Below are 18,259 nucleotides of genomic sequence, written 5' to 3' on the forward strand. Positions count from 1 at the left end.
ATCACTATTTTGCTTCTGTCACTATTAAATGGATATCAATGGACTTGGATCATGTGCTGGGGAGAAAAGACCTGTTTGTGGCATTTTCTTTGTGGAGAAACCATTGAATGCCAGCTCCCTCACATACCATTACAGAGGAAATCTTTGATCCAATGACATGAAGACGACTATTGGAGACCTCATTCTGCTGCAGCCATTGAGATATTCCAGGAGGATTTGGTTGCCAGGGTTCGGTTTGCTGAGTGTCTAGGATGCAAGAAACTTAACTGTCCTTTATGGTAATCAAAGTGGCTGCAGTACTGAGTAAGTTCGTCCTGTTCTGTTCTTACTCATTGCTCTGGTTCCATAGTGAGGACTTTTCTTCTTTTGAAAAACCATTGAATAAACTCAAGTTGTAATTTCAAGGAAATCTGAATTTTTGCATAAAGTATACTTATTTCTTTCTATACAGTATGTGACACTACATTTAAATATTTACATTTTATTTAAGTGTATGTAACACAGAAGTAACACAGTATTTCCACTGTAATTACCTATAATTTTAAATTAAAAGTTTTGACATTCCATTTCAGACTTTAGTAAGTGGGTAAGTTTAAAACATCTAAATGAATTTCAATCGACAATTTCAGTCTTTGAAAATGAAAAACGTTTATAGAGAAATGGTTTTAAATGCCTTGTACTGTAGCTGGGATGCCAAGGGTGGCTCCTTAACCTGCATTCCCCATGCACACCAACTACGTCACTACACAGTCTGAAGCAGCCGTAATACTGAAATGCGCACAAGTAAAGGCAGATTATCTAACCCTGTTGCCAATTAACCCATCTCATTCCATCAGGTATCAAATCCTGGCTGTTGAATGCATAGTCATTCTTTCCTCTTGACTCTCAGCATTTTTGTTCTCTCAGTATTTGATCTTCCAGTTCTGAATGTTTCATTTGACCTCAACTTCCTTCCTGGTGCTTTTTCCTGAATAGCTTTATGTACTTAGAAACTTGCCTGGGCTCTTGACCACTCTTTGGAAAGACCACATTACTGTTTATGATAAACTAGCTTTGACCTCTGCTATGATTTTGGACTGCACTGACTTTACATTCTGCACTCACTCTGAGCTCACAGAGTGGATTTTCTCGCAACCATCCCAGTTGGTGAGTACATATCAGAAGCAATTTTGGAATCATTTTAATAATACATTTACAGTATACAACATGGCAGCTTGGTAGTGGGTAAGTTTCTGCACTCAGTAGTGGTGGGTTGTGAGTTCAAGTCCCTAAGCTCTGACTGATGACCTGATGTGGCTTGGATGTGAAATTACCAGCCTACATATGTATTACAGTGAGTAATGCATATGTAGGCTGTACAGTACAGTAGTATTACTGTTGCCAGAAGTATTGAGATATGTCACGAAGCGTTCTTTTTGGGCCTATGCAGACAACACGATCCGGAGGCAAGTGAAGAAAACATGGGGAAAAAGGCATGCTAGGAGCCGGAAGGAAAACAGGGGAAAACAGCGCAGTGTCCACGCTGCGCTGGTGTTCGGGGGAGGAGTGGCCGAGGCAAACAGTCCAAGGGAGTCCGAGGCAAATCCATGAAAGAAGCAAATGTCCAAAACCGGGTAATCCATCCTGACAGACAAACAGGGTTAAAAACCGGAGTGGGATCTGGCGGAGGGTCGGGGGACTAAAAAGGGGGTAACGGGACCAGACGCTCCCTGATCCCGGACCCAGATGATCAGGACGCCGTAGTGAAGCCTATGCCGTTGAGTCGCTCCTGGACTCGCGGGTAGGCGGGCGTCCGGGCGTCCATGTTCCAAAGCTGAGCCCCAATAGGCAGGAACGTCTGGTTTATGTAACACAGGGGGCTGGAACCGGAGGCAGGTGCGGGAGATAAGCAAAAAGAAGGCAGGGCTGGGGTGTCCTTAAGAGGAGGAGTTGACGATCGTGACAAGATAGTGAAGTCAAAACTGTTACTTTCACTATGAAATGAATAGTTACAAAGTTACTTCAGTTATACGTACCTCTTGGGTCAACCAAACTGATAGCGTTGAACCTCTTCATTTTCTATTAGGGAAAATGACAATGCCAAAGTTGTCTCTTGTTGGTCAGGTGTTTGTTGTTGGGTCATTAGAAAGGAACTGCAGTTGCGTCAAAGAATACCACCTCCTCTGTGAGGCATGGTGGAGGTAATGTCATGACCTCAGGAGTGGCTTACTCATCTTTATTGACAATGTAAATAATGGTGACATTAGCAGAGTGAATCATGAAGTGTACCTAAATATGCAGCCTGCTTTCTGTATGTAGAAGCAAATGCTTTCATACACCGTGCAGCATCGAAATGACAAATGGCTAATGCAACTAATGAGGTGAACAGGAGAGAAAGAAAATCTTAGACTGGCTAATCTTCAAATACAGTACATATTTTAAATGCTGAGGAAAAAAATAGTTAGCACACCTCAAAAATAGTAAAAAAAAGTCAATATCAAAGACTGAATGTTACCACTAAAATGTACTTAGTGAATATGTTAATACTTGCTAATACTTAGGGTCACTTGAAAACACGGGATAGAGAACATATTATATTTTTGTTTTAATATGATCAAGTGTATAAATGGACTTACCAAAAGTGCATTTTAGAGAGTTATTATCATTAAAATTAATCTCATGATCACACACAAATTGCTTGCCTATAAAGAAAAAAATAGTTTTGACTGTCTCTATACATTTGAAGGACACTATATGTCACAATGTTTTGCAGAACACAATAATGTTCATCATCCTTGATGCTCAGTGCCATTTCTTATTAAATAGCACAAATGATGTACATCTTATACATTAGACAACATCCTCCTTCTTCCTTTAATGTTGTTGGAAATATTGTGTTTAATTGCAACTTACAATATAGAATTTTTTTTAAATCCCACTAGAAATGCATTGATAAAAGGCATTTATATTTGGGCCATTTTTACCTGCTTTTTCCAATACCAATGTGTAAATCTAGATTTTCTCTCTCCTTGCTGTGATTTATTGATTTAATTTATTTGCAGTAAAAACATGAAAGCTGATGGACGCTGTTCCTAAAAAACAGAACAAAATCAATTTAAAAAATGATCCAAGAGATCAATTTAGCACAAAGCTGTTAATGTACCACTTGCTGTCAATAAACCACAGCCACAATCTAATGCTTCCCCAGCTGTTGTAACATTTTATTATCCACACAAGTTATTCTGCTGCGTGCAAACATCTACATGCCATACACAGAGTTTCTGTTTCATAAGGACACCTCTCACTCGTAGGAAGAAAACATTGTGATAATGCCATTTAAATCTGATCTTCAGCTGCATACAAAAATGGAGATTAAAAGCAGGTCACACACACTTCACCTTGAAAATACACAGTGATGTTCATTCACAGAGAAAGGACTTAAAATGATGATATGTTCAGAAAAGCTTTAATAGGTTAACAACTTGCTGATTAAATATAAATGTCCAGTACTGGTATTTCCTTTACCTACATCACAATCAAAGACATGGTATACATTTAACAATCACAGGTCTGATTGTCTATCCCCTTGATGAAGTACAGATCTGAACACCAATATTTAGATTGCCATAATACCTAAATCATACCAGTGAGTGCTTTATCACTCTTTTCTGCAGTTGAAGAAAAGAACACCTTGTAGCCAAATATCTAATCCTCAGAATTATATCTGAGACATGATAATACATTGTCAATTTACAAGACCCCTTACAGCCACATTGTTTTTCCATTTTTAAATGTATTTCTTTGTCTGATACAATTGTCTTGGTTATTAAAATATTTATCTTATCAAATGCCAACACCTAGAAGCTCACTGTACTGATCCCCTGTAAATAAAATAACATTCAAATGTATGTACCATGAATTAGGAAGATTATTTTTCATTTTTATTACTTTTTCTTAATCCAGAAATCAAGCAACTGAACATAAAGCAATGGGGGGTATTAGCATTTTCAACTACCATATCATATTCTGAGAGTAGTTCTACTATTGATAACTGAGACAAGACAGCAGAATCTCCCAGCCTTCAGGCCAGATCAAACGACCATCAGTCACTGAAATTGCTAGGATCTGTCTGAAAGCGACCTAACTGAGCTGGAAATGTCATACTGGTAGAAGAGGTTGTCATGGAAGCTGAAGAGTGATATGAGGGCAGATGCAGAGCTTTGTATGTCTGTATTCACCTAGAATTTTAAACAAGGGATTTTCTTTTCATTATAACTTGAATGATTCTTGACAGTTGATCAAGAGAATATAGGGCACCGCTATACTAGTGAGGTTTCATTTATGATGAAACAGCAAAATACCTGATAAGAACCTCAGATTTAATTATGAAGAGCCAGAAACAGTAGTCCTCTCAGAGCTCAAGGACATACCCTACAATACTACTGTACAAAGGGCAGAACAGTTAAACTTCATACATCATATATTTAGAGCACTGGAATATACTATACTTCCTTCAGGCACGTCTCGGGTATCCCATTTTCTACAATCAAGTCATCAAGAGATGACAATCTGCAATACTAGACCAAAATGAAGTGTAATTGTCCAGGGAAAAAGTATCAAATGCCACTGGAGTTACTTTTAAATATTAGAAGAAACAGAGGAAGAAAAGAGTACAGTATCAATAAAGGTTGTAACTGTAGCATGCATTTTGATTTAATAATTGCACGGTACACTAATCATTCAAGATTATTCACATACAGATGATTATTACTGATATTCAATGTCACTGCTGTCTCAGAGTAATGCAGGCAAGCCTGACAGTGATCAATTAATTCTCGCACATTTAATAGTATTGAGAGATCCGGAAGATTCACAAAGTTATCAGTAAAAAAGTTTTGCTAGTATGTAGTAAAATACACAATGGTTTGCACACTTAGAACAGGTTCAATAAATTGGGACATTTGTTTCCAAATATAAACCTTTTCAGGTTTCCAAAAATAAACATTTTCTGAAACTTTGAAAGAAAACATTTCATATAAAGAGTACTGTACATAATCAGTTTATAATGCAAAATACATTTTAAATAAATGGATTTAATATAAATACAGTATACCACGGTACAACCAATATTGTTAGCAGGCTAGACTATTACAAATGGGAATATTTAAGGTTATCTTACTGTAAATAAAGCCATTCAGTTGCAGAAGTTCTGAATCTTAGAAAAAATATTTGGAAATAGGTTACAGCAATAAGGCTTAAACTGTACTTGATATAAGTGAACAGACACCACCTGAGATTTCATGTTGGCTATTATAGTGACAATATCTAGGAACAATAACAGTATATCGCCACAAAATACGCATACAGACCAGAGGATAATACATTAGTTCTTGAACAGCCATGCCATAAACAGCAGGTCTAGGAAAAATGATGAAGGGGGTGCATAGTTAGCTAATGGGACATTGGTCAAATTAAACAGATAAAATCTCTAAGGCAAAGGATAACCCATTGTTGACTGCTAATAAGGTGACTGCAAGTCTAAAAGGGAAAAGGAGGAAGACGTCTGCCATGGCTGGGTTAGTCCCACCCACTAATCCACTGTTGTGGATTCTCATTGTGTTGGCTATCTGAAATGGATATCCTCGGAACCGGCCTAATTTAACCAATTGCTTGGGTCCCCCCCCTGTACATTCTTCATACTGGGGCTTCAAGGCTAGAAACCAACCGACCTTATTTTCAGAATATGTAAGCATATTATACCCTATCATACTTTAGCAAAGTTATGCACACTTAACAAAATAAATACAGACTCTTGCAAGCCTAATCTATTTACTTATGTCATCTCTGTGTACTTCAGGTGACGCTGCAGTAGTCATTCAAGCCTGGTTCAGATGCCATGGAATGCTAGGAAGATGTTCCCCATGTGCTAAAAATATCTAACCCACCATCTGCTTTGGTCTTCTAGAGAGGGTGTAATGCAGAGAATGGTGGACTTTTCTCCTCACTAACAGCATGTTTTTTTCCATTTGGCACAGGCATGTTAAAAAGGCCAGTGGTGTCACAAACATTACAATTCAGTATTTTGATCAGTATTCCAAAAAACCTCTGGGCAAATTGAATGTAATCGAACAGCTAACAAAGTTCTGACAAGCATTAGTCTGGAAAGAAAAGGGGAATACTATGCTAATCAGACTTGTATATCAGGCAATTAAGTTGAAATTATAAGGAGTATTTTTTATATGGAAACAACACAAAAATGTTACTTCAATGCAGATCTATACAGTCCTTTTTAAATATGCAGCACAAGCATATTCCAGAAAATATCTACTATAATGTGTCTGTCTTATCCACTTTAAAATGGATGCGTTCCTAACATTAAAATTGCCTGACCCTCTTCAAGCAGCAGTTATACAAAGCCCAAAGTAAGACAGCCATAATATGTGATCTTCAGAGAGAATGATGCCACTGAAGGTTATATGGCTTTGCAAAGTATTTATCTTTAGCGCTAAAACCACTTTAAGAACAGAGGAAGTCACCAACACAGAGCAGCATAACAACATTTCAAGAGCTCCTAAGATGAATGAACTCCTTTCATACAGCTTATTTCATCCAAGTGAGCAGATCAGCAGCATCATGACATGTTCAGTAGTATTTACACTTCGTTAAATTAATAAAAACAATGTTAAAGCAAGTGTAAAGGTTCCTTGGAAAAGACTAGTCATTTGCCAGTTCCTTTCCTTGGAAAGACTGGGGTATTTCACGATATTCACTGGAAAAATCCTAGAAGTTCTAACACACATTCTCAAACATTACACACAGTTCTAAGCCATCGTTTTCATTTTTAATTGTCCTTTAAGATGCAATGTCAGTTTTGAACTTATCATGGCTGCAGTCATAATGAAACAGTCTTAAAAAAAGCTGGGCTAATTAGCTATCTAAGGACAATGCCACTCTAAAGTTCTTTCCTGTTAAGGCCATGATCAAGTAAAACTATGTAATATTATGGCAAGAAGCAGAAAAGTGAATTAAAAAAAACATAAACAAGCTCTACAAAAAAAGAAAGAGTTCACATTCTACTTCCATGTAGGTTTTAGAGATTTGCCTGTGGATATCCTGCTCAAGTCTTTAGACTGGACCACCGACTTCTCGGAAAAGCTGCTACCTTTGCGGGACTGCTCTCTTTTGGGAGGTGGTGTCTCACTGCGATGGGGGTTCCTGTTGGACACTCGGACACTCTGTACTCTCCTCAGTGTGCCCTGGGTGTTTTCTTCATCCCTTGGTGTGAGGGGGGTATTTTCAGTCACGGCCTTGCTCACAGGTTGCCTCTGAGACCCCGTCCTGGTGGGAGTGGCAGTTTTGGAAGGTGTTGTGGGGTTTGAATTTGGGGCCAGGTCCTTTTTCATCCTCCTGGAGGAGGAGGCCACTGTGTTCCGTGCGAAGCTGGGGGTGCTAGCCAGGGCCTTGCCATTGTGAGTGGGAGTCTGAGGCGCACTTCCTGCAGAGGCTGCCTGTGCCTGGGCCAGGGCTCTCATAGTAGAACGACACATTTTCTCCTCAGGCTTGGGCTTGGGAATGTTCCTTACAGGTTTGGCACTGGGCTTTTTCACTGAGGGGGTGCGTGTTTGTTCCCGGGCTCTACCGATGCTGGCTGTGGCTGGGGTCCCTTTCTGAACTTTGGGGTCCTCAGCAGGAAGGCTGGAACGCCGAGGAGTCCTGGGGGTGTGCTCCAATTTTCTAACTGGGGTGCTCTGGTCCCGCTGTGGGTGCCTTGTTTCAGAACTGCTGCTCTCACGGGCTGACAGCTTCTCAGTTTTCTTAACAGAACTACCTAACCTGCTCACTCGTGAAATCGGCACCACTTTCCGCAAATTTTGGCTCTCTGAAGCAGTTAGCATTCTTACAGATCGTCCGGTTCCGCTGCTTCGAGTAGCTGGCAGTTTTGACGTTGGCTTTGTTTTCAAAGGTCCTGTTTTGCTGCTGCTAACGTCTACAGTTTTCTCATCTTTCTTTTCTTCAGCTGCCTCACAGCTGTCAGATGCTCCCTCTTCAGTGGTGGCAGAGTGTGTGATAGAAATTGACGGATCATTTGTAGATTCCGATTCCAGGTTGAGAGAAAGTGAACTCTGATCTTTCAGATTTTCCTTACCAGGACCCAGGGCCTGGCAGTCATACTCATTGCCTTCCTTAAAAGCAAGAGAATCATCACAGATTTCAGAGTAGTCAAAGGTTACAGAACAGTCTGTTTCTGTGCGATCAACAATGTAAAAAATTGGTCTCTTGTTGGATACCAAATTATCTAAAGGCAGAGGTGTATCACATGTGGTTGATGAAACAGTGCTATTGTCCTCCTCTTCTTTTTTAGAAGAGGCTGTAAACTGGGATGATTCCATTTTCCAATCAGACTCTGTACTGGGGGAGCTCTTAGTAGAAGGAGGGGCATCATCAGGAATCTTTGACGCATCTTTGTCTATTTCTAAATCAGTCACAACAACATCTCCTTGATTTACAAAGTGCATATTATTGTTGTTTGGAGTGACAAGGTCAAATGCTTGAAGTCCTTGGACCAAAGTGTGCTTGGTCACGCTGACATTAATTTGCCCACAACTGATGCCTTTTGTTTTCTGAAATACATTCTTGTTTAGGCCATTTCTGTTCACACCAAGACTTTCTGAAACAGTAGCATAATTATTGTTACTGTTCAAAATCGGATCTTCATTGATATTTGAATTCCCATTAAATGCAACAGCAGGAATCTGGGGAGTAGATTCCTTGTCTGCACATGGGGTTGTAACTTCCTTCCCATGTAAGTGTTGGCTTTTCACACCCAGTTCGCGATTGTCATCCTGGGAATCCATCCAGGCTGTGCTCTTCCTAGCAAGGCGACTGGAGGCTCTTGGAAGGCTGTTAAACTTAGTGGGATCCTCTGCGCTGGACCCCTCCAGGAAGCTGCGGAGCTCCCGGTCGGCCATGACCGCCAGAGAGTGCCTGGAACGCTTGACGCTAGAGGAGCGGGCCAGCGGGCTGTAAGGCCGCTGCTGCAGGAAGTCCAGCAGGCCTTCTTTGGTCAGCATTTCCACATCATTCTCACTGCTGCTGCGACCGAAACCTCCGCCACGCTCCCCGCCTGCCCACGAGTGACGCTTCTCCTCCAGCTCCCGCAGCCTCCTCTGTCTGGCAGCCTCCTTCAGGTCCCGCTCGAGGTTATCCTGCAGGGAGAGGGAGACACGTGAGTGCACAGGACCATAGTGCGCAGGCTACTCCTTGTACCCTGGTCCCCTGAAAGAACAAAGCCACCACCACCTAATGGAAGATCTCTACCCTCAGGGGCAGGAGACTGCATTTATTTCAACGCTGCCAAGAGAACAGTTACAGCTGATAGCAAACACAACCACGAGGAGAGATAAGGCTCGGGTTTCCTCCCTCAGTCCAAAGACTCATAGACTAACTGGCTTCTGAGACAACAGGCCCCAGCAAGCAGGGTTAGGCTCCGTGGCCCCCCAACCTGAATTGGATGGAGAGGCTTGAAAAAGCAGGTGTGAGCCTGGTCAGTACCTGGAAGGGAGACCTCCTGGGAAAAACTAAGATTGCTGCTAGAAGAGGTATTAGTGGGGCCAGCAGGGGGCACTCCTCACTTTGCGGTCCATGTGGGTCCTAATGCCCCAGTATAGTGATGGGGATACTATACTGTATGAGACGTAAAGCCGAGGTCCTGACTCTCTGTGGTCATTAAAAATCCCAGGGTGTATCTCGAAAAGAGTAGGGGTGTAACCCCGGCGTCCTGGCCAAATTTCCCATTGGCCCTTACCAATAATGGCCTCCTAAAAATCCCCATCTATGAATTGGCTTCATTACTCTGCTCTCCTCCCCACTAATAGCTGATGTGTGGTGAGCGTTCTGGTGCACTATGGCTGCCGTTGCATCATCCGGGTGGGGCTGCATATTGGTGGTGGTGGAGGGGAGTCCTCATTACCTGTAAATCGCTTTCAGTGGAGTGTCCAGAAAAGCGCTATATAAGTGTAAGCAATTATTATTATTATTATTATAATAAATATAGGGTGGCTCTCTCACGAACTGTTGCGTGGCCTTCTAGAAAATGCTGGCATAAGTGTAACCAGAACCTGGATGCCCAAGCCTGAGAGCAAGGATGCTGTGCTGTCACTCAGCCAGAAACTTGTCATGTTACATATTGTCCTCTAGCACATTCACGACATGGTCACTGGACCCAAACACATACTGTAACACAAGGATCATGGCCATCCTGCAGGAGAAGCTTCTTCCCACAGGTTTTGCAACTGTGAATACTGGCCACAACATCACAATGTAAGCTTCAGGCAGATAAGCAACTGAAATACGGCTCTTATTATCTCCCATCTTTTTTATATTCTTTATATTATAAGGTCATAAAACAAACTTGCCGTATAATCAAAGTTAAAAGACCTTGAGTCCTTTGACATGTTTTGGAATAGGTGCCCCATGTAATAAAAATAATAATAACCAGACTGCCACATCCACAGCACATAACGTATAACTTCCTCCTTCTTGCCTCTTTATGGCAGTACAATAAGTAATAAGGACCTCAGAGTAGATCACATACTGTAGCAAAGGGGGGGCTGCTCATTTTTATGACATCCTCTACGCAATAAAAAAGTCCTGAAGTCCTAGGCAGTAGACAATACGGAGCATGGAGGTGTGTATAAGTCAGCACAATACAAAAGGGTGAAATGACATACATAATATATGTACAGATACACAAAGGTACAAATAAACAGATTTACAGATAAACAAAGTACTGAATATACAGTATAGAAAGATGCATGATGGCACACACTATATAAAGAAGAGTACAAAGTACACAATATAGAGAGAGGTGTACAGAAGACACAGAGTGCTGGAGGAGGAGGTGTAAAGATTCACTGGTATGCACAGAGTGAGAGGTGAATCATTGGGGCACGCCTGTGGTGGATGAAGTGGATCCCCTCCTATATGTTAAACTGTTTTTAGGATCCAATTATGACCTTCCTCAGATCCTCAGACTCTTTTCCTGCATGAGAAGTAAAACCAGCCCCTGTGTTTATTTTGTACTATATAGAATACTCGTTTTGGCACCTGCATGATCCTGTCAAATGGTTCGATATTCTTACTTTTTATTTTATTAGTGTCACACTGTCAACAGAAGTTTTATTTAAACTGAACCTATGGAGTTCAATGGAAGAATGGAGGGATAATGACAAACAAGACAATTTTTGTCCTATAGCCAGGCGGCTGCCCCTGTACAAAACAGGTTAAGACAAAAATATATTCCACTTAAAATGCTCAATAATTATTACCAAACCTGATTCTTGAATGCTGTTATTTCTTGTGAAATGCTAAAAAACCCATGCGTAATTAAGTATGTTTAAAAAAACAATTGATTTAAGTTCAGGGCTTTGATACTTTTTATCAACACAATGTATTCCTAACCAAGTCAACCTGTTGGAACCATAACATCTATATACTGTATATTCCTGCACATTAATAGTAATATTAATGGAACAAACAAACTAAAAAATGCAATTATTTTTTGCCTGTCAAAACACAAGAAAGGAGAAAACACCTTCCCAGCTATCTACCTTAACAGCCTTTTTGAATTTGAGACAGAAATCCTGGAATATCTTGAAGCACTCGTCCAGTTTAAAAGTCTCTTTGTCTTCACAGAAGAAATCGATGAGAGCATTCCCTTCCTTGCGCAGTTCCAGCTGGTGCCTCTTCAGGTCCTGCAGGGTTTGCTCTGAACTCTGGAGCAAAAACAATGGCACAGCTTCTTCAGCAAGACAGCACAATGAGCTGGGAACCAAACACAACTCACACACCTCTCATCAAGCCAGGGATGCCAACATCTGTAGAAGAACTGGAGACGATGCATGGGTAGGCACTTGTGCAACTCGCATGGATCGAAAGAGGGGTATATTCATGTCCTTTTAAGGAACCCCTTACACCTTCACACGTTAAAGGATTTGTTTTCAATTTTAGGGGGTTGACAGGTGTAGACTCAAATTCCATGCTAACATCTTTCGGCCACAGCACAACACAATTCCAGTCCAGAGAAAAATATAATCATTGAATTACTATAATTATCCCAAACAAATAGGGTAGTTGATGGTATGAAGGTCAAACATAAGATTGTGAGGCAAACAAGAAGACTTACAAAGCAGATTAAAGATAAGGAAGATGGTTATTCATTACTTTTATCCATTACAATAATTTTTGAGATACACAATTAATGCATTGTTTGCTTCGTCAGTGGTGCCAATGTTTATAGGTGAAACCCAGTGTGGTTGTGTGTTTTGTATTCACCTGTAGAAACTCATCCAACTGCTGCAACAGCTCTGTATCCTGTTGAATGTTTTCTTCAAGTGATTTAGTTCTTGTGGACAATGACTGCAACTCCACTTCAATGTTTTCCACTGATATTCTGTAAATCAGTCAAAATACAACAATTATACATTAAACATTTACATGACTTAGTATTTTAAATGATCTCAGAAATCTAATATAATACAAAACTTAAGCTCTAGAACTAAACATCTATTCGTAGAATCTATTTAACACCTACGCGACTTTGTTTAAAAAGGATATATCCTGGGGGGGGTTATTTTTGCATTTGACTTACGCATGCTAGAAAATGCAAGCTTAGAGGCCAGTACTAAAAAGGGAGTTATTATGTACTGTATGTTGCATAACTAACATAAACTGTTAAGCCCTTGTGTATCCAGTGAAAGATCATCAAATTATGAGGAGTCTTGTTTTGCAGTAATGGCCTTGCAAAACACTGAATGTTGCAGAAAAAAAACATCTCTGAAGTACAGTAGAGAGTAGCCAGCATCTGTGGTAATAAAGGTCTCTATCTCAGCTCTACTTTAAGTCACCCTATGTGAAGTGTCTTTCTCATATTAATCCAGTAAGGAAGGGAGCTGGCTTTACCGGGCTGCACTCTGAACATGCTGCAGCTTTTCTGGGAATTTCAGCAGGGTCTCATCTTTCTTCTGCGCTTCCTGTTTGTAGAAAACAGAAAACAATTACTGAGTGCGGAAGAAAAACGCTTCATTTGCATGTGTGGGAAACAGCTTTGCTCTCAGGCGTGTTTTTTCCCCACCTACACAATTTCTTATTTGTACATCCAAATCCTCAAAAGCAGAGCAATGTTGAGACAAACTAGCCAGGCATTTGCAGTTCTTCACTGTTGTATATGCCGTGCGCAAAAATATTTTAGAGGTTTTAGTCCAGATACATATTATGAAATAATGGGCTTACACAATGGAAATAAATGCACAACTACAAATTTAGAGTTTATATTTCTTAACACATTTCAGTTTTTGTAGCATGACATTTAGAAAAGGGACAAACACCTGAATCTCAAAATCAAAAGAATTAAAATTATTTTCAACAAATAGTCTTCTTTAACTTGTTGGCTCCAGCCTTTGTGGTTAACCAATTTCAAGTTAGTTTCAAACCTGACTGCGCATACTATGAGTTTGGTTAAATTTCAATGAATGAGATAGAGAGATGGGATATACATGGTGTGACTCATCTAGTTGAGGGAAAGGCAGCCTATTTGAGGCAGGACAGTCTGCACAAACCCCCTCTCAGTGCTGCGATGGTTGAGCTAAGGAGTGGCTGCATGGATGTACAGTAGATGGGGTGTTGGGGAGGGGGGACGAGAGACGGATTTGCGAAGGGAAGACCTGGGTGTGAGACTTGTATACGTAGGCAAGCAGAAATGCATGAGATGAGGATCTAACTTTCCTCCTGAACTTCTGTTATAAACTCTAAATGTAACCTAAAACTGGCCTCATGGGACACTAAATGAAGGCTTGTTTCAGCCCAGAAAAGTTACATACCAGTGCAACAAAGTGTAGAAGGTTCATCCCTGGCTTGTTGGCCCTCGTGTCTGCAAGCTTGAGTAAGGATGAGAGCTTGAAGCCTACTGCATTGCCAGCATAGCCCCCCTAAACAGACATTGAGGGTAAATTACACCGGACACACAGTTACAGTACAAAACAGACAATTCTGAGTTTAAATTTGAGGTGCAGTACTGTATGTCAGTTGCCACTTACTGCATTCATGATGTTTCCAGCCTGGAGCACTAAGTGTAGAATAGCATGTAGCTCTTCACATGTCATGAGTTCTGCAAAAAGTCATTTAAAGTGGGATTGGGTTATAAAAGTAATGATATACAGCACATTAGATTTATAGCTTAAGCAATGTTTTATTTACAAATGGTCAATTTCTGCTTCTCTGGATAGAGGTTTCAGTCCTTAATCCTGTGAATAAATTAGAGGTGGGTCTTGGATAACTGAGTCATTGAAAAACACAATAACTGTAAAAACACTGGGAGTAGGATTTTGAGAAAAACAGACCAATTTTTGAAAGTATTACTGATAAATCTAGCGGCACATGTTTGTTGGACTAAAGAACTTCAACTTAAATTCTTTAAAAAAAAAGAATATTGTGTTATTATCCACTACAGGAAATATAGCAAGTATTAATTTGGGAACATTTTGAAAAATCTAAAATTCGTATTCATAAAATATTTGTAAAGCAGTCGATGTCCTTCCTATTCACATAACCAGTGCTGTGATATACAATATGTTTGTAATTTGTTGAATATATTGAAGCCCCACAGATATAAACCTCAATATGAGGGTGTTATCAGGTCTGGCAGCAGCCATTTCTGTGAACAAGCTTATAACTGACATGGTAAAAAAATAGCTTAGGTACGGTATGGTGAAATGGTGGCACCAAGGTATTTCTACCTTGGTGCCACCATTTCACCATACCGTACCTAAGCTATTTTTTTCCAATGTCAGTTATTAGCTTGTTCACATAAATTACTGATAACACCCTCGTATTGAGGATGGTATTTAAAGGTGTTAAGAGTTTATTAATTTTGCATGTGAAACAGCTCTAAACATGACGTAAAGGACATCACACTTAAATTCACAGTTTGGAATTTCTTACTTGGATTATAACAGGATAAGTCTGGTTTCAAATAGAACGTTCAGCACCTTGGATGAGATACTGGACTACATGAAGTTATTAACATTGCAAGCTTCTTTCAAGTTTTAATTTGATATATATGTAAAAAATTACAAATTACAAATGCCTGATTGTGATACACCTTTCTGTAATTAAACATACAGTTGCAAGAAAAAGTTTGTGAACCCTTTGGAATTACCTGGATTTCTGCATTAGTTACTCATGCAAATGTGGTCTGATCTTCAACTAAGTCACAATAATAGACAAACACAATCTGCTTAAACTAATAACACAAACAATTGTACTGAACACATCATTTAAACATTCGGTCTAGGTTGGAAAAAGTATGTGAACCTCTAGGCTAATGACTTCTCCAAAAGCTAATTGGAGTCAGGTGTTCCAATCAATGAGATGAGATTGGAGATGCCCTGCCCTATGAAAAAGGCACACAAAGGTTGGTTACTGATAGAGTCTGCTCTTCTCAAGAAAGAGCTGTTCATATGAACCATTCCCTGATCAAAAGAAATCTCAGAGGACCTTAGAAGAAGAATTGTAGAGATGCATAAAGCTTGAAAAAGCTAAAAAAGCATTTCTAAAGGCCTGGGTGTTCATCAAGCCACAGAAAGACAAATTGTCTACAAATGGAGGAAATTCAGTACTGTTGCTCCTCTCCCTATGAGTGGGCGTCCTGCAAAGATCATGGCAAGAGTGCAGCGTGCAATGCTAAAGGAGGTGACAAAGAACCTAAGGGTAACAGCAAAGGACCTTCAGAAATCTCTTGAACTTGCCAAAGTCTCTGTTCATGTGTCCACTATAAGAAAAACAATGAACAAGAATGGTGTTAATGGAAGGACTGCATGGAGGAAACCTGTAACAAACAGTTCTTTCAGGACCCTATGCGGACGACACAATCCAGAATAGTGAGGAAGGAATACACTAGGGAAAAGTCATGAAGGAACAGGGATGAACGGGGGGGGGCGTGTCCATACGGTGCTGGTGATCCGGGGAGGTGTGGCCAAGGCGAACAGTCCAGAATAAATCCAAAAGGGGAAATCCAAAAACGAAAGCAAAAGGTCCAAGGCTGGGAAATCCGTCCAAACAGGAGATTAAAATCCGGTGCCGGATCGGGACTGGTGGGGGGAACAAGGACAGGAGCAGGAAGTTAAAAACGTAACGGAGCCAGGCACAACCAGGTCCCGGGCTCGCACGATACAGGGATCAGATGCAGAGCCACGAGTAAGGTGCGCGCCTGGCTTATAAAGGCGAACTGAACCAGAGAGAAACAAGGAACAGGTTGCGGGAGTTATGCAAATGAGGAAGGGGTGGAGCGCCCTTAAGAGGAGGAGTTTGCGATCGTGACAAAACCACTGCTCTCTAAAAAAAACATTGCTGCATGTCTCATGTTTGCAAAAGACCATCTGGATGTTCCAGATCTCAACCCAATTGAGATGCTGTGGCATGACCTGAAGGGAGCTGTTCATGAAAGGAATCCCAGAAATCTCAGTGAACTGGAACAGTTTTGTAAGGAGGAATGGTCTAAAATCCCTCCTAGCCATTGTGCAAGTCTCATCAGCAGCTGCAGGAAATGTTTGGTGGAGGTTACTGCTGCTAAAGGAGGTTCTACCAGTAACTAAATACAAGGGTTCACATACTTTTTCCAGCCTGGACTGTGAAAGTTTAAAGGATATGTTCAATATTGGCAAGAAGGACAATTGTTTGTGTGTTATTAGTTTAAGCAGCTTGTGTTTGTCTATTATTGTAACTTAATTTTTATGAGTAATTAATGCAGAAATCCAGATAATTCTAAAGGGTTCACAAACTTTTTCTTGCAACTGTAAAAACATGGGTTGTGCTCAAAAACAGTCCAAACAACAAAACCTTTCCAGCTAAGAGTTACATGTTTTTGTTTTTCTATTTGGTGCTCCACAAGGCTGAATGATTTATTGTGTAGATCTACATCCTGGTACAGGTAGTTCTCGATTTATACAACATGCGTGTCCTTGAAAAATGCTGTGCAAATTACAAACTATTTCTCCATCGAAAATATGAAAATAAGGGGAATGTTTTCTGGGTCCTCACCCAAACAGTGGGTTATAATCCTGAACGGAAACATTTACATATACTGTATTAATTAATTGGTATTAATACAGTAGTATTAAAATTCACCTTTTAAAATAGATGCTTGTTAAAGTTGATCAATTTTATGCAAGATGTGAAGTGAAGATTGCTGTTAGTGATGGGTAGTGAGTCACTTGTCCAAGGAAGCAACTATATTGCACAGTTATTTCTGGTCCTTTTACTGAGAGCCTTTTAAATGATACTTATAAAAAAGTCTCATAAGTAACATTAGAAATTGTTTTTTCCTTACTTAGGTTTTTAGCCAATTATTAATTATGGATTGTTTTAATCATTTTATTAACTGAATGTTCAGGGTGACAATTTTGATTTTCATTGTTTTTTAAAATGACTTAAAAATGATTTATTTACACATGCCTTGCACTGAATTTAATTTCAAGATTTTTTACACATAAGTTCACATTGTTTGGTGGTTTGTTGAGTTTGTGATCACTCGTCCATTGGATCCTGGATTTGATTCCAGCTTGGGATCCCTGTATTTGTGTGGGTCTCTCTGGGTTCCTCTCCCCTCCCAAGACAGACAGGAGAAATTTGTATCGGCTGCTCTGAATTGTCCCTTCATAGTGTGGCGGGGTTCAAGGGGAGCTTAGTGTGACCGATTAGCAAATTAGCAAATTAGATGATGTCATATAACTCATGGCCTTCCTCTTCTACAGTCTAATGGACAAACCATAGTCGTTCATTAGTCTCTGTTCTATTTGGAGTAACAGGTAGTCAGAAAACACAAGACACTTTAGAATGCTGAAATACCAGTCTCATTGTGCCCTTTTCTGATTCATAAACAGTGAATATGAATGGTAGTCAATTTACTGTGACATAAGCTTATACTGTCAGGAAAAGTATTCTGTAGCAGAAACCAACGTTTTTGAGGTAGTATACTGTAGGTACTGTACAAATCAAATTGACTGAGATGATTGAGGGTGTTTTGAGGAGACAGGGGATTTATAACTTGATTTTGTTGGCCTATAGCCTTAAATTATAGTGTGAAATACAGGAAATGACAATGTCTAATTCACATAGCATAGTCTTCTTACACTCAAACTGTGTTTTTTGAACAGGGAGCTATAATCAACTTCACACCCTGAATTGTTTGTAATGTTTATAACAAAAGCACTGGACCACTTGCCCC

The 18,259-nt window shown here is 40.1% G+C and overlaps 1 protein-coding gene across 2 annotated transcripts in view; it reads right to left on the reverse strand.

Annotated features, from left to right (window-relative positions):
- Positions 1-3,176: 3,176 nt before the first annotated feature.
- The window catches only part of fhdc1 (FH2 domain containing 1), a 47,332-nt gene continuing 32,249 nt past the window's right edge, over positions 3,177-18,259 (reverse strand). For both annotated transcript variants that reach the window (XM_069188091.1, XM_069188098.1), the window contains exons 7-12: positions 14,073-14,143; positions 13,857-13,964; positions 12,940-13,010; positions 12,313-12,430; positions 11,589-11,753; positions 3,177-9,185 (exon numbers count right to left, since the gene is read on the reverse strand). In XM_069188091.1, the coding sequence (XP_069044192.1) occupies positions 7,053-9,185; positions 11,589-11,753; positions 12,313-12,430; positions 12,940-13,010; positions 13,857-13,964; positions 14,073-14,143 (2,666 nt within the window). In that variant the 3' untranslated portion in view covers positions 3,177-7,052. The remainder of the gene's footprint in view (positions 9,186-11,588; positions 11,754-12,312; positions 12,431-12,939; positions 13,011-13,856; positions 13,965-14,072; positions 14,144-18,259) is intronic.

The sequence above is a fragment of the Lepisosteus oculatus genome, chromosome 1 (genome assembly GCF_040954835.1).
Source record: "Lepisosteus oculatus isolate fLepOcu1 chromosome 1, fLepOcu1.hap2, whole genome shotgun sequence".
Lineage (NCBI taxonomy): Eukaryota > Metazoa > Chordata > Actinopteri > Semionotiformes > Lepisosteidae > Lepisosteus > Lepisosteus oculatus.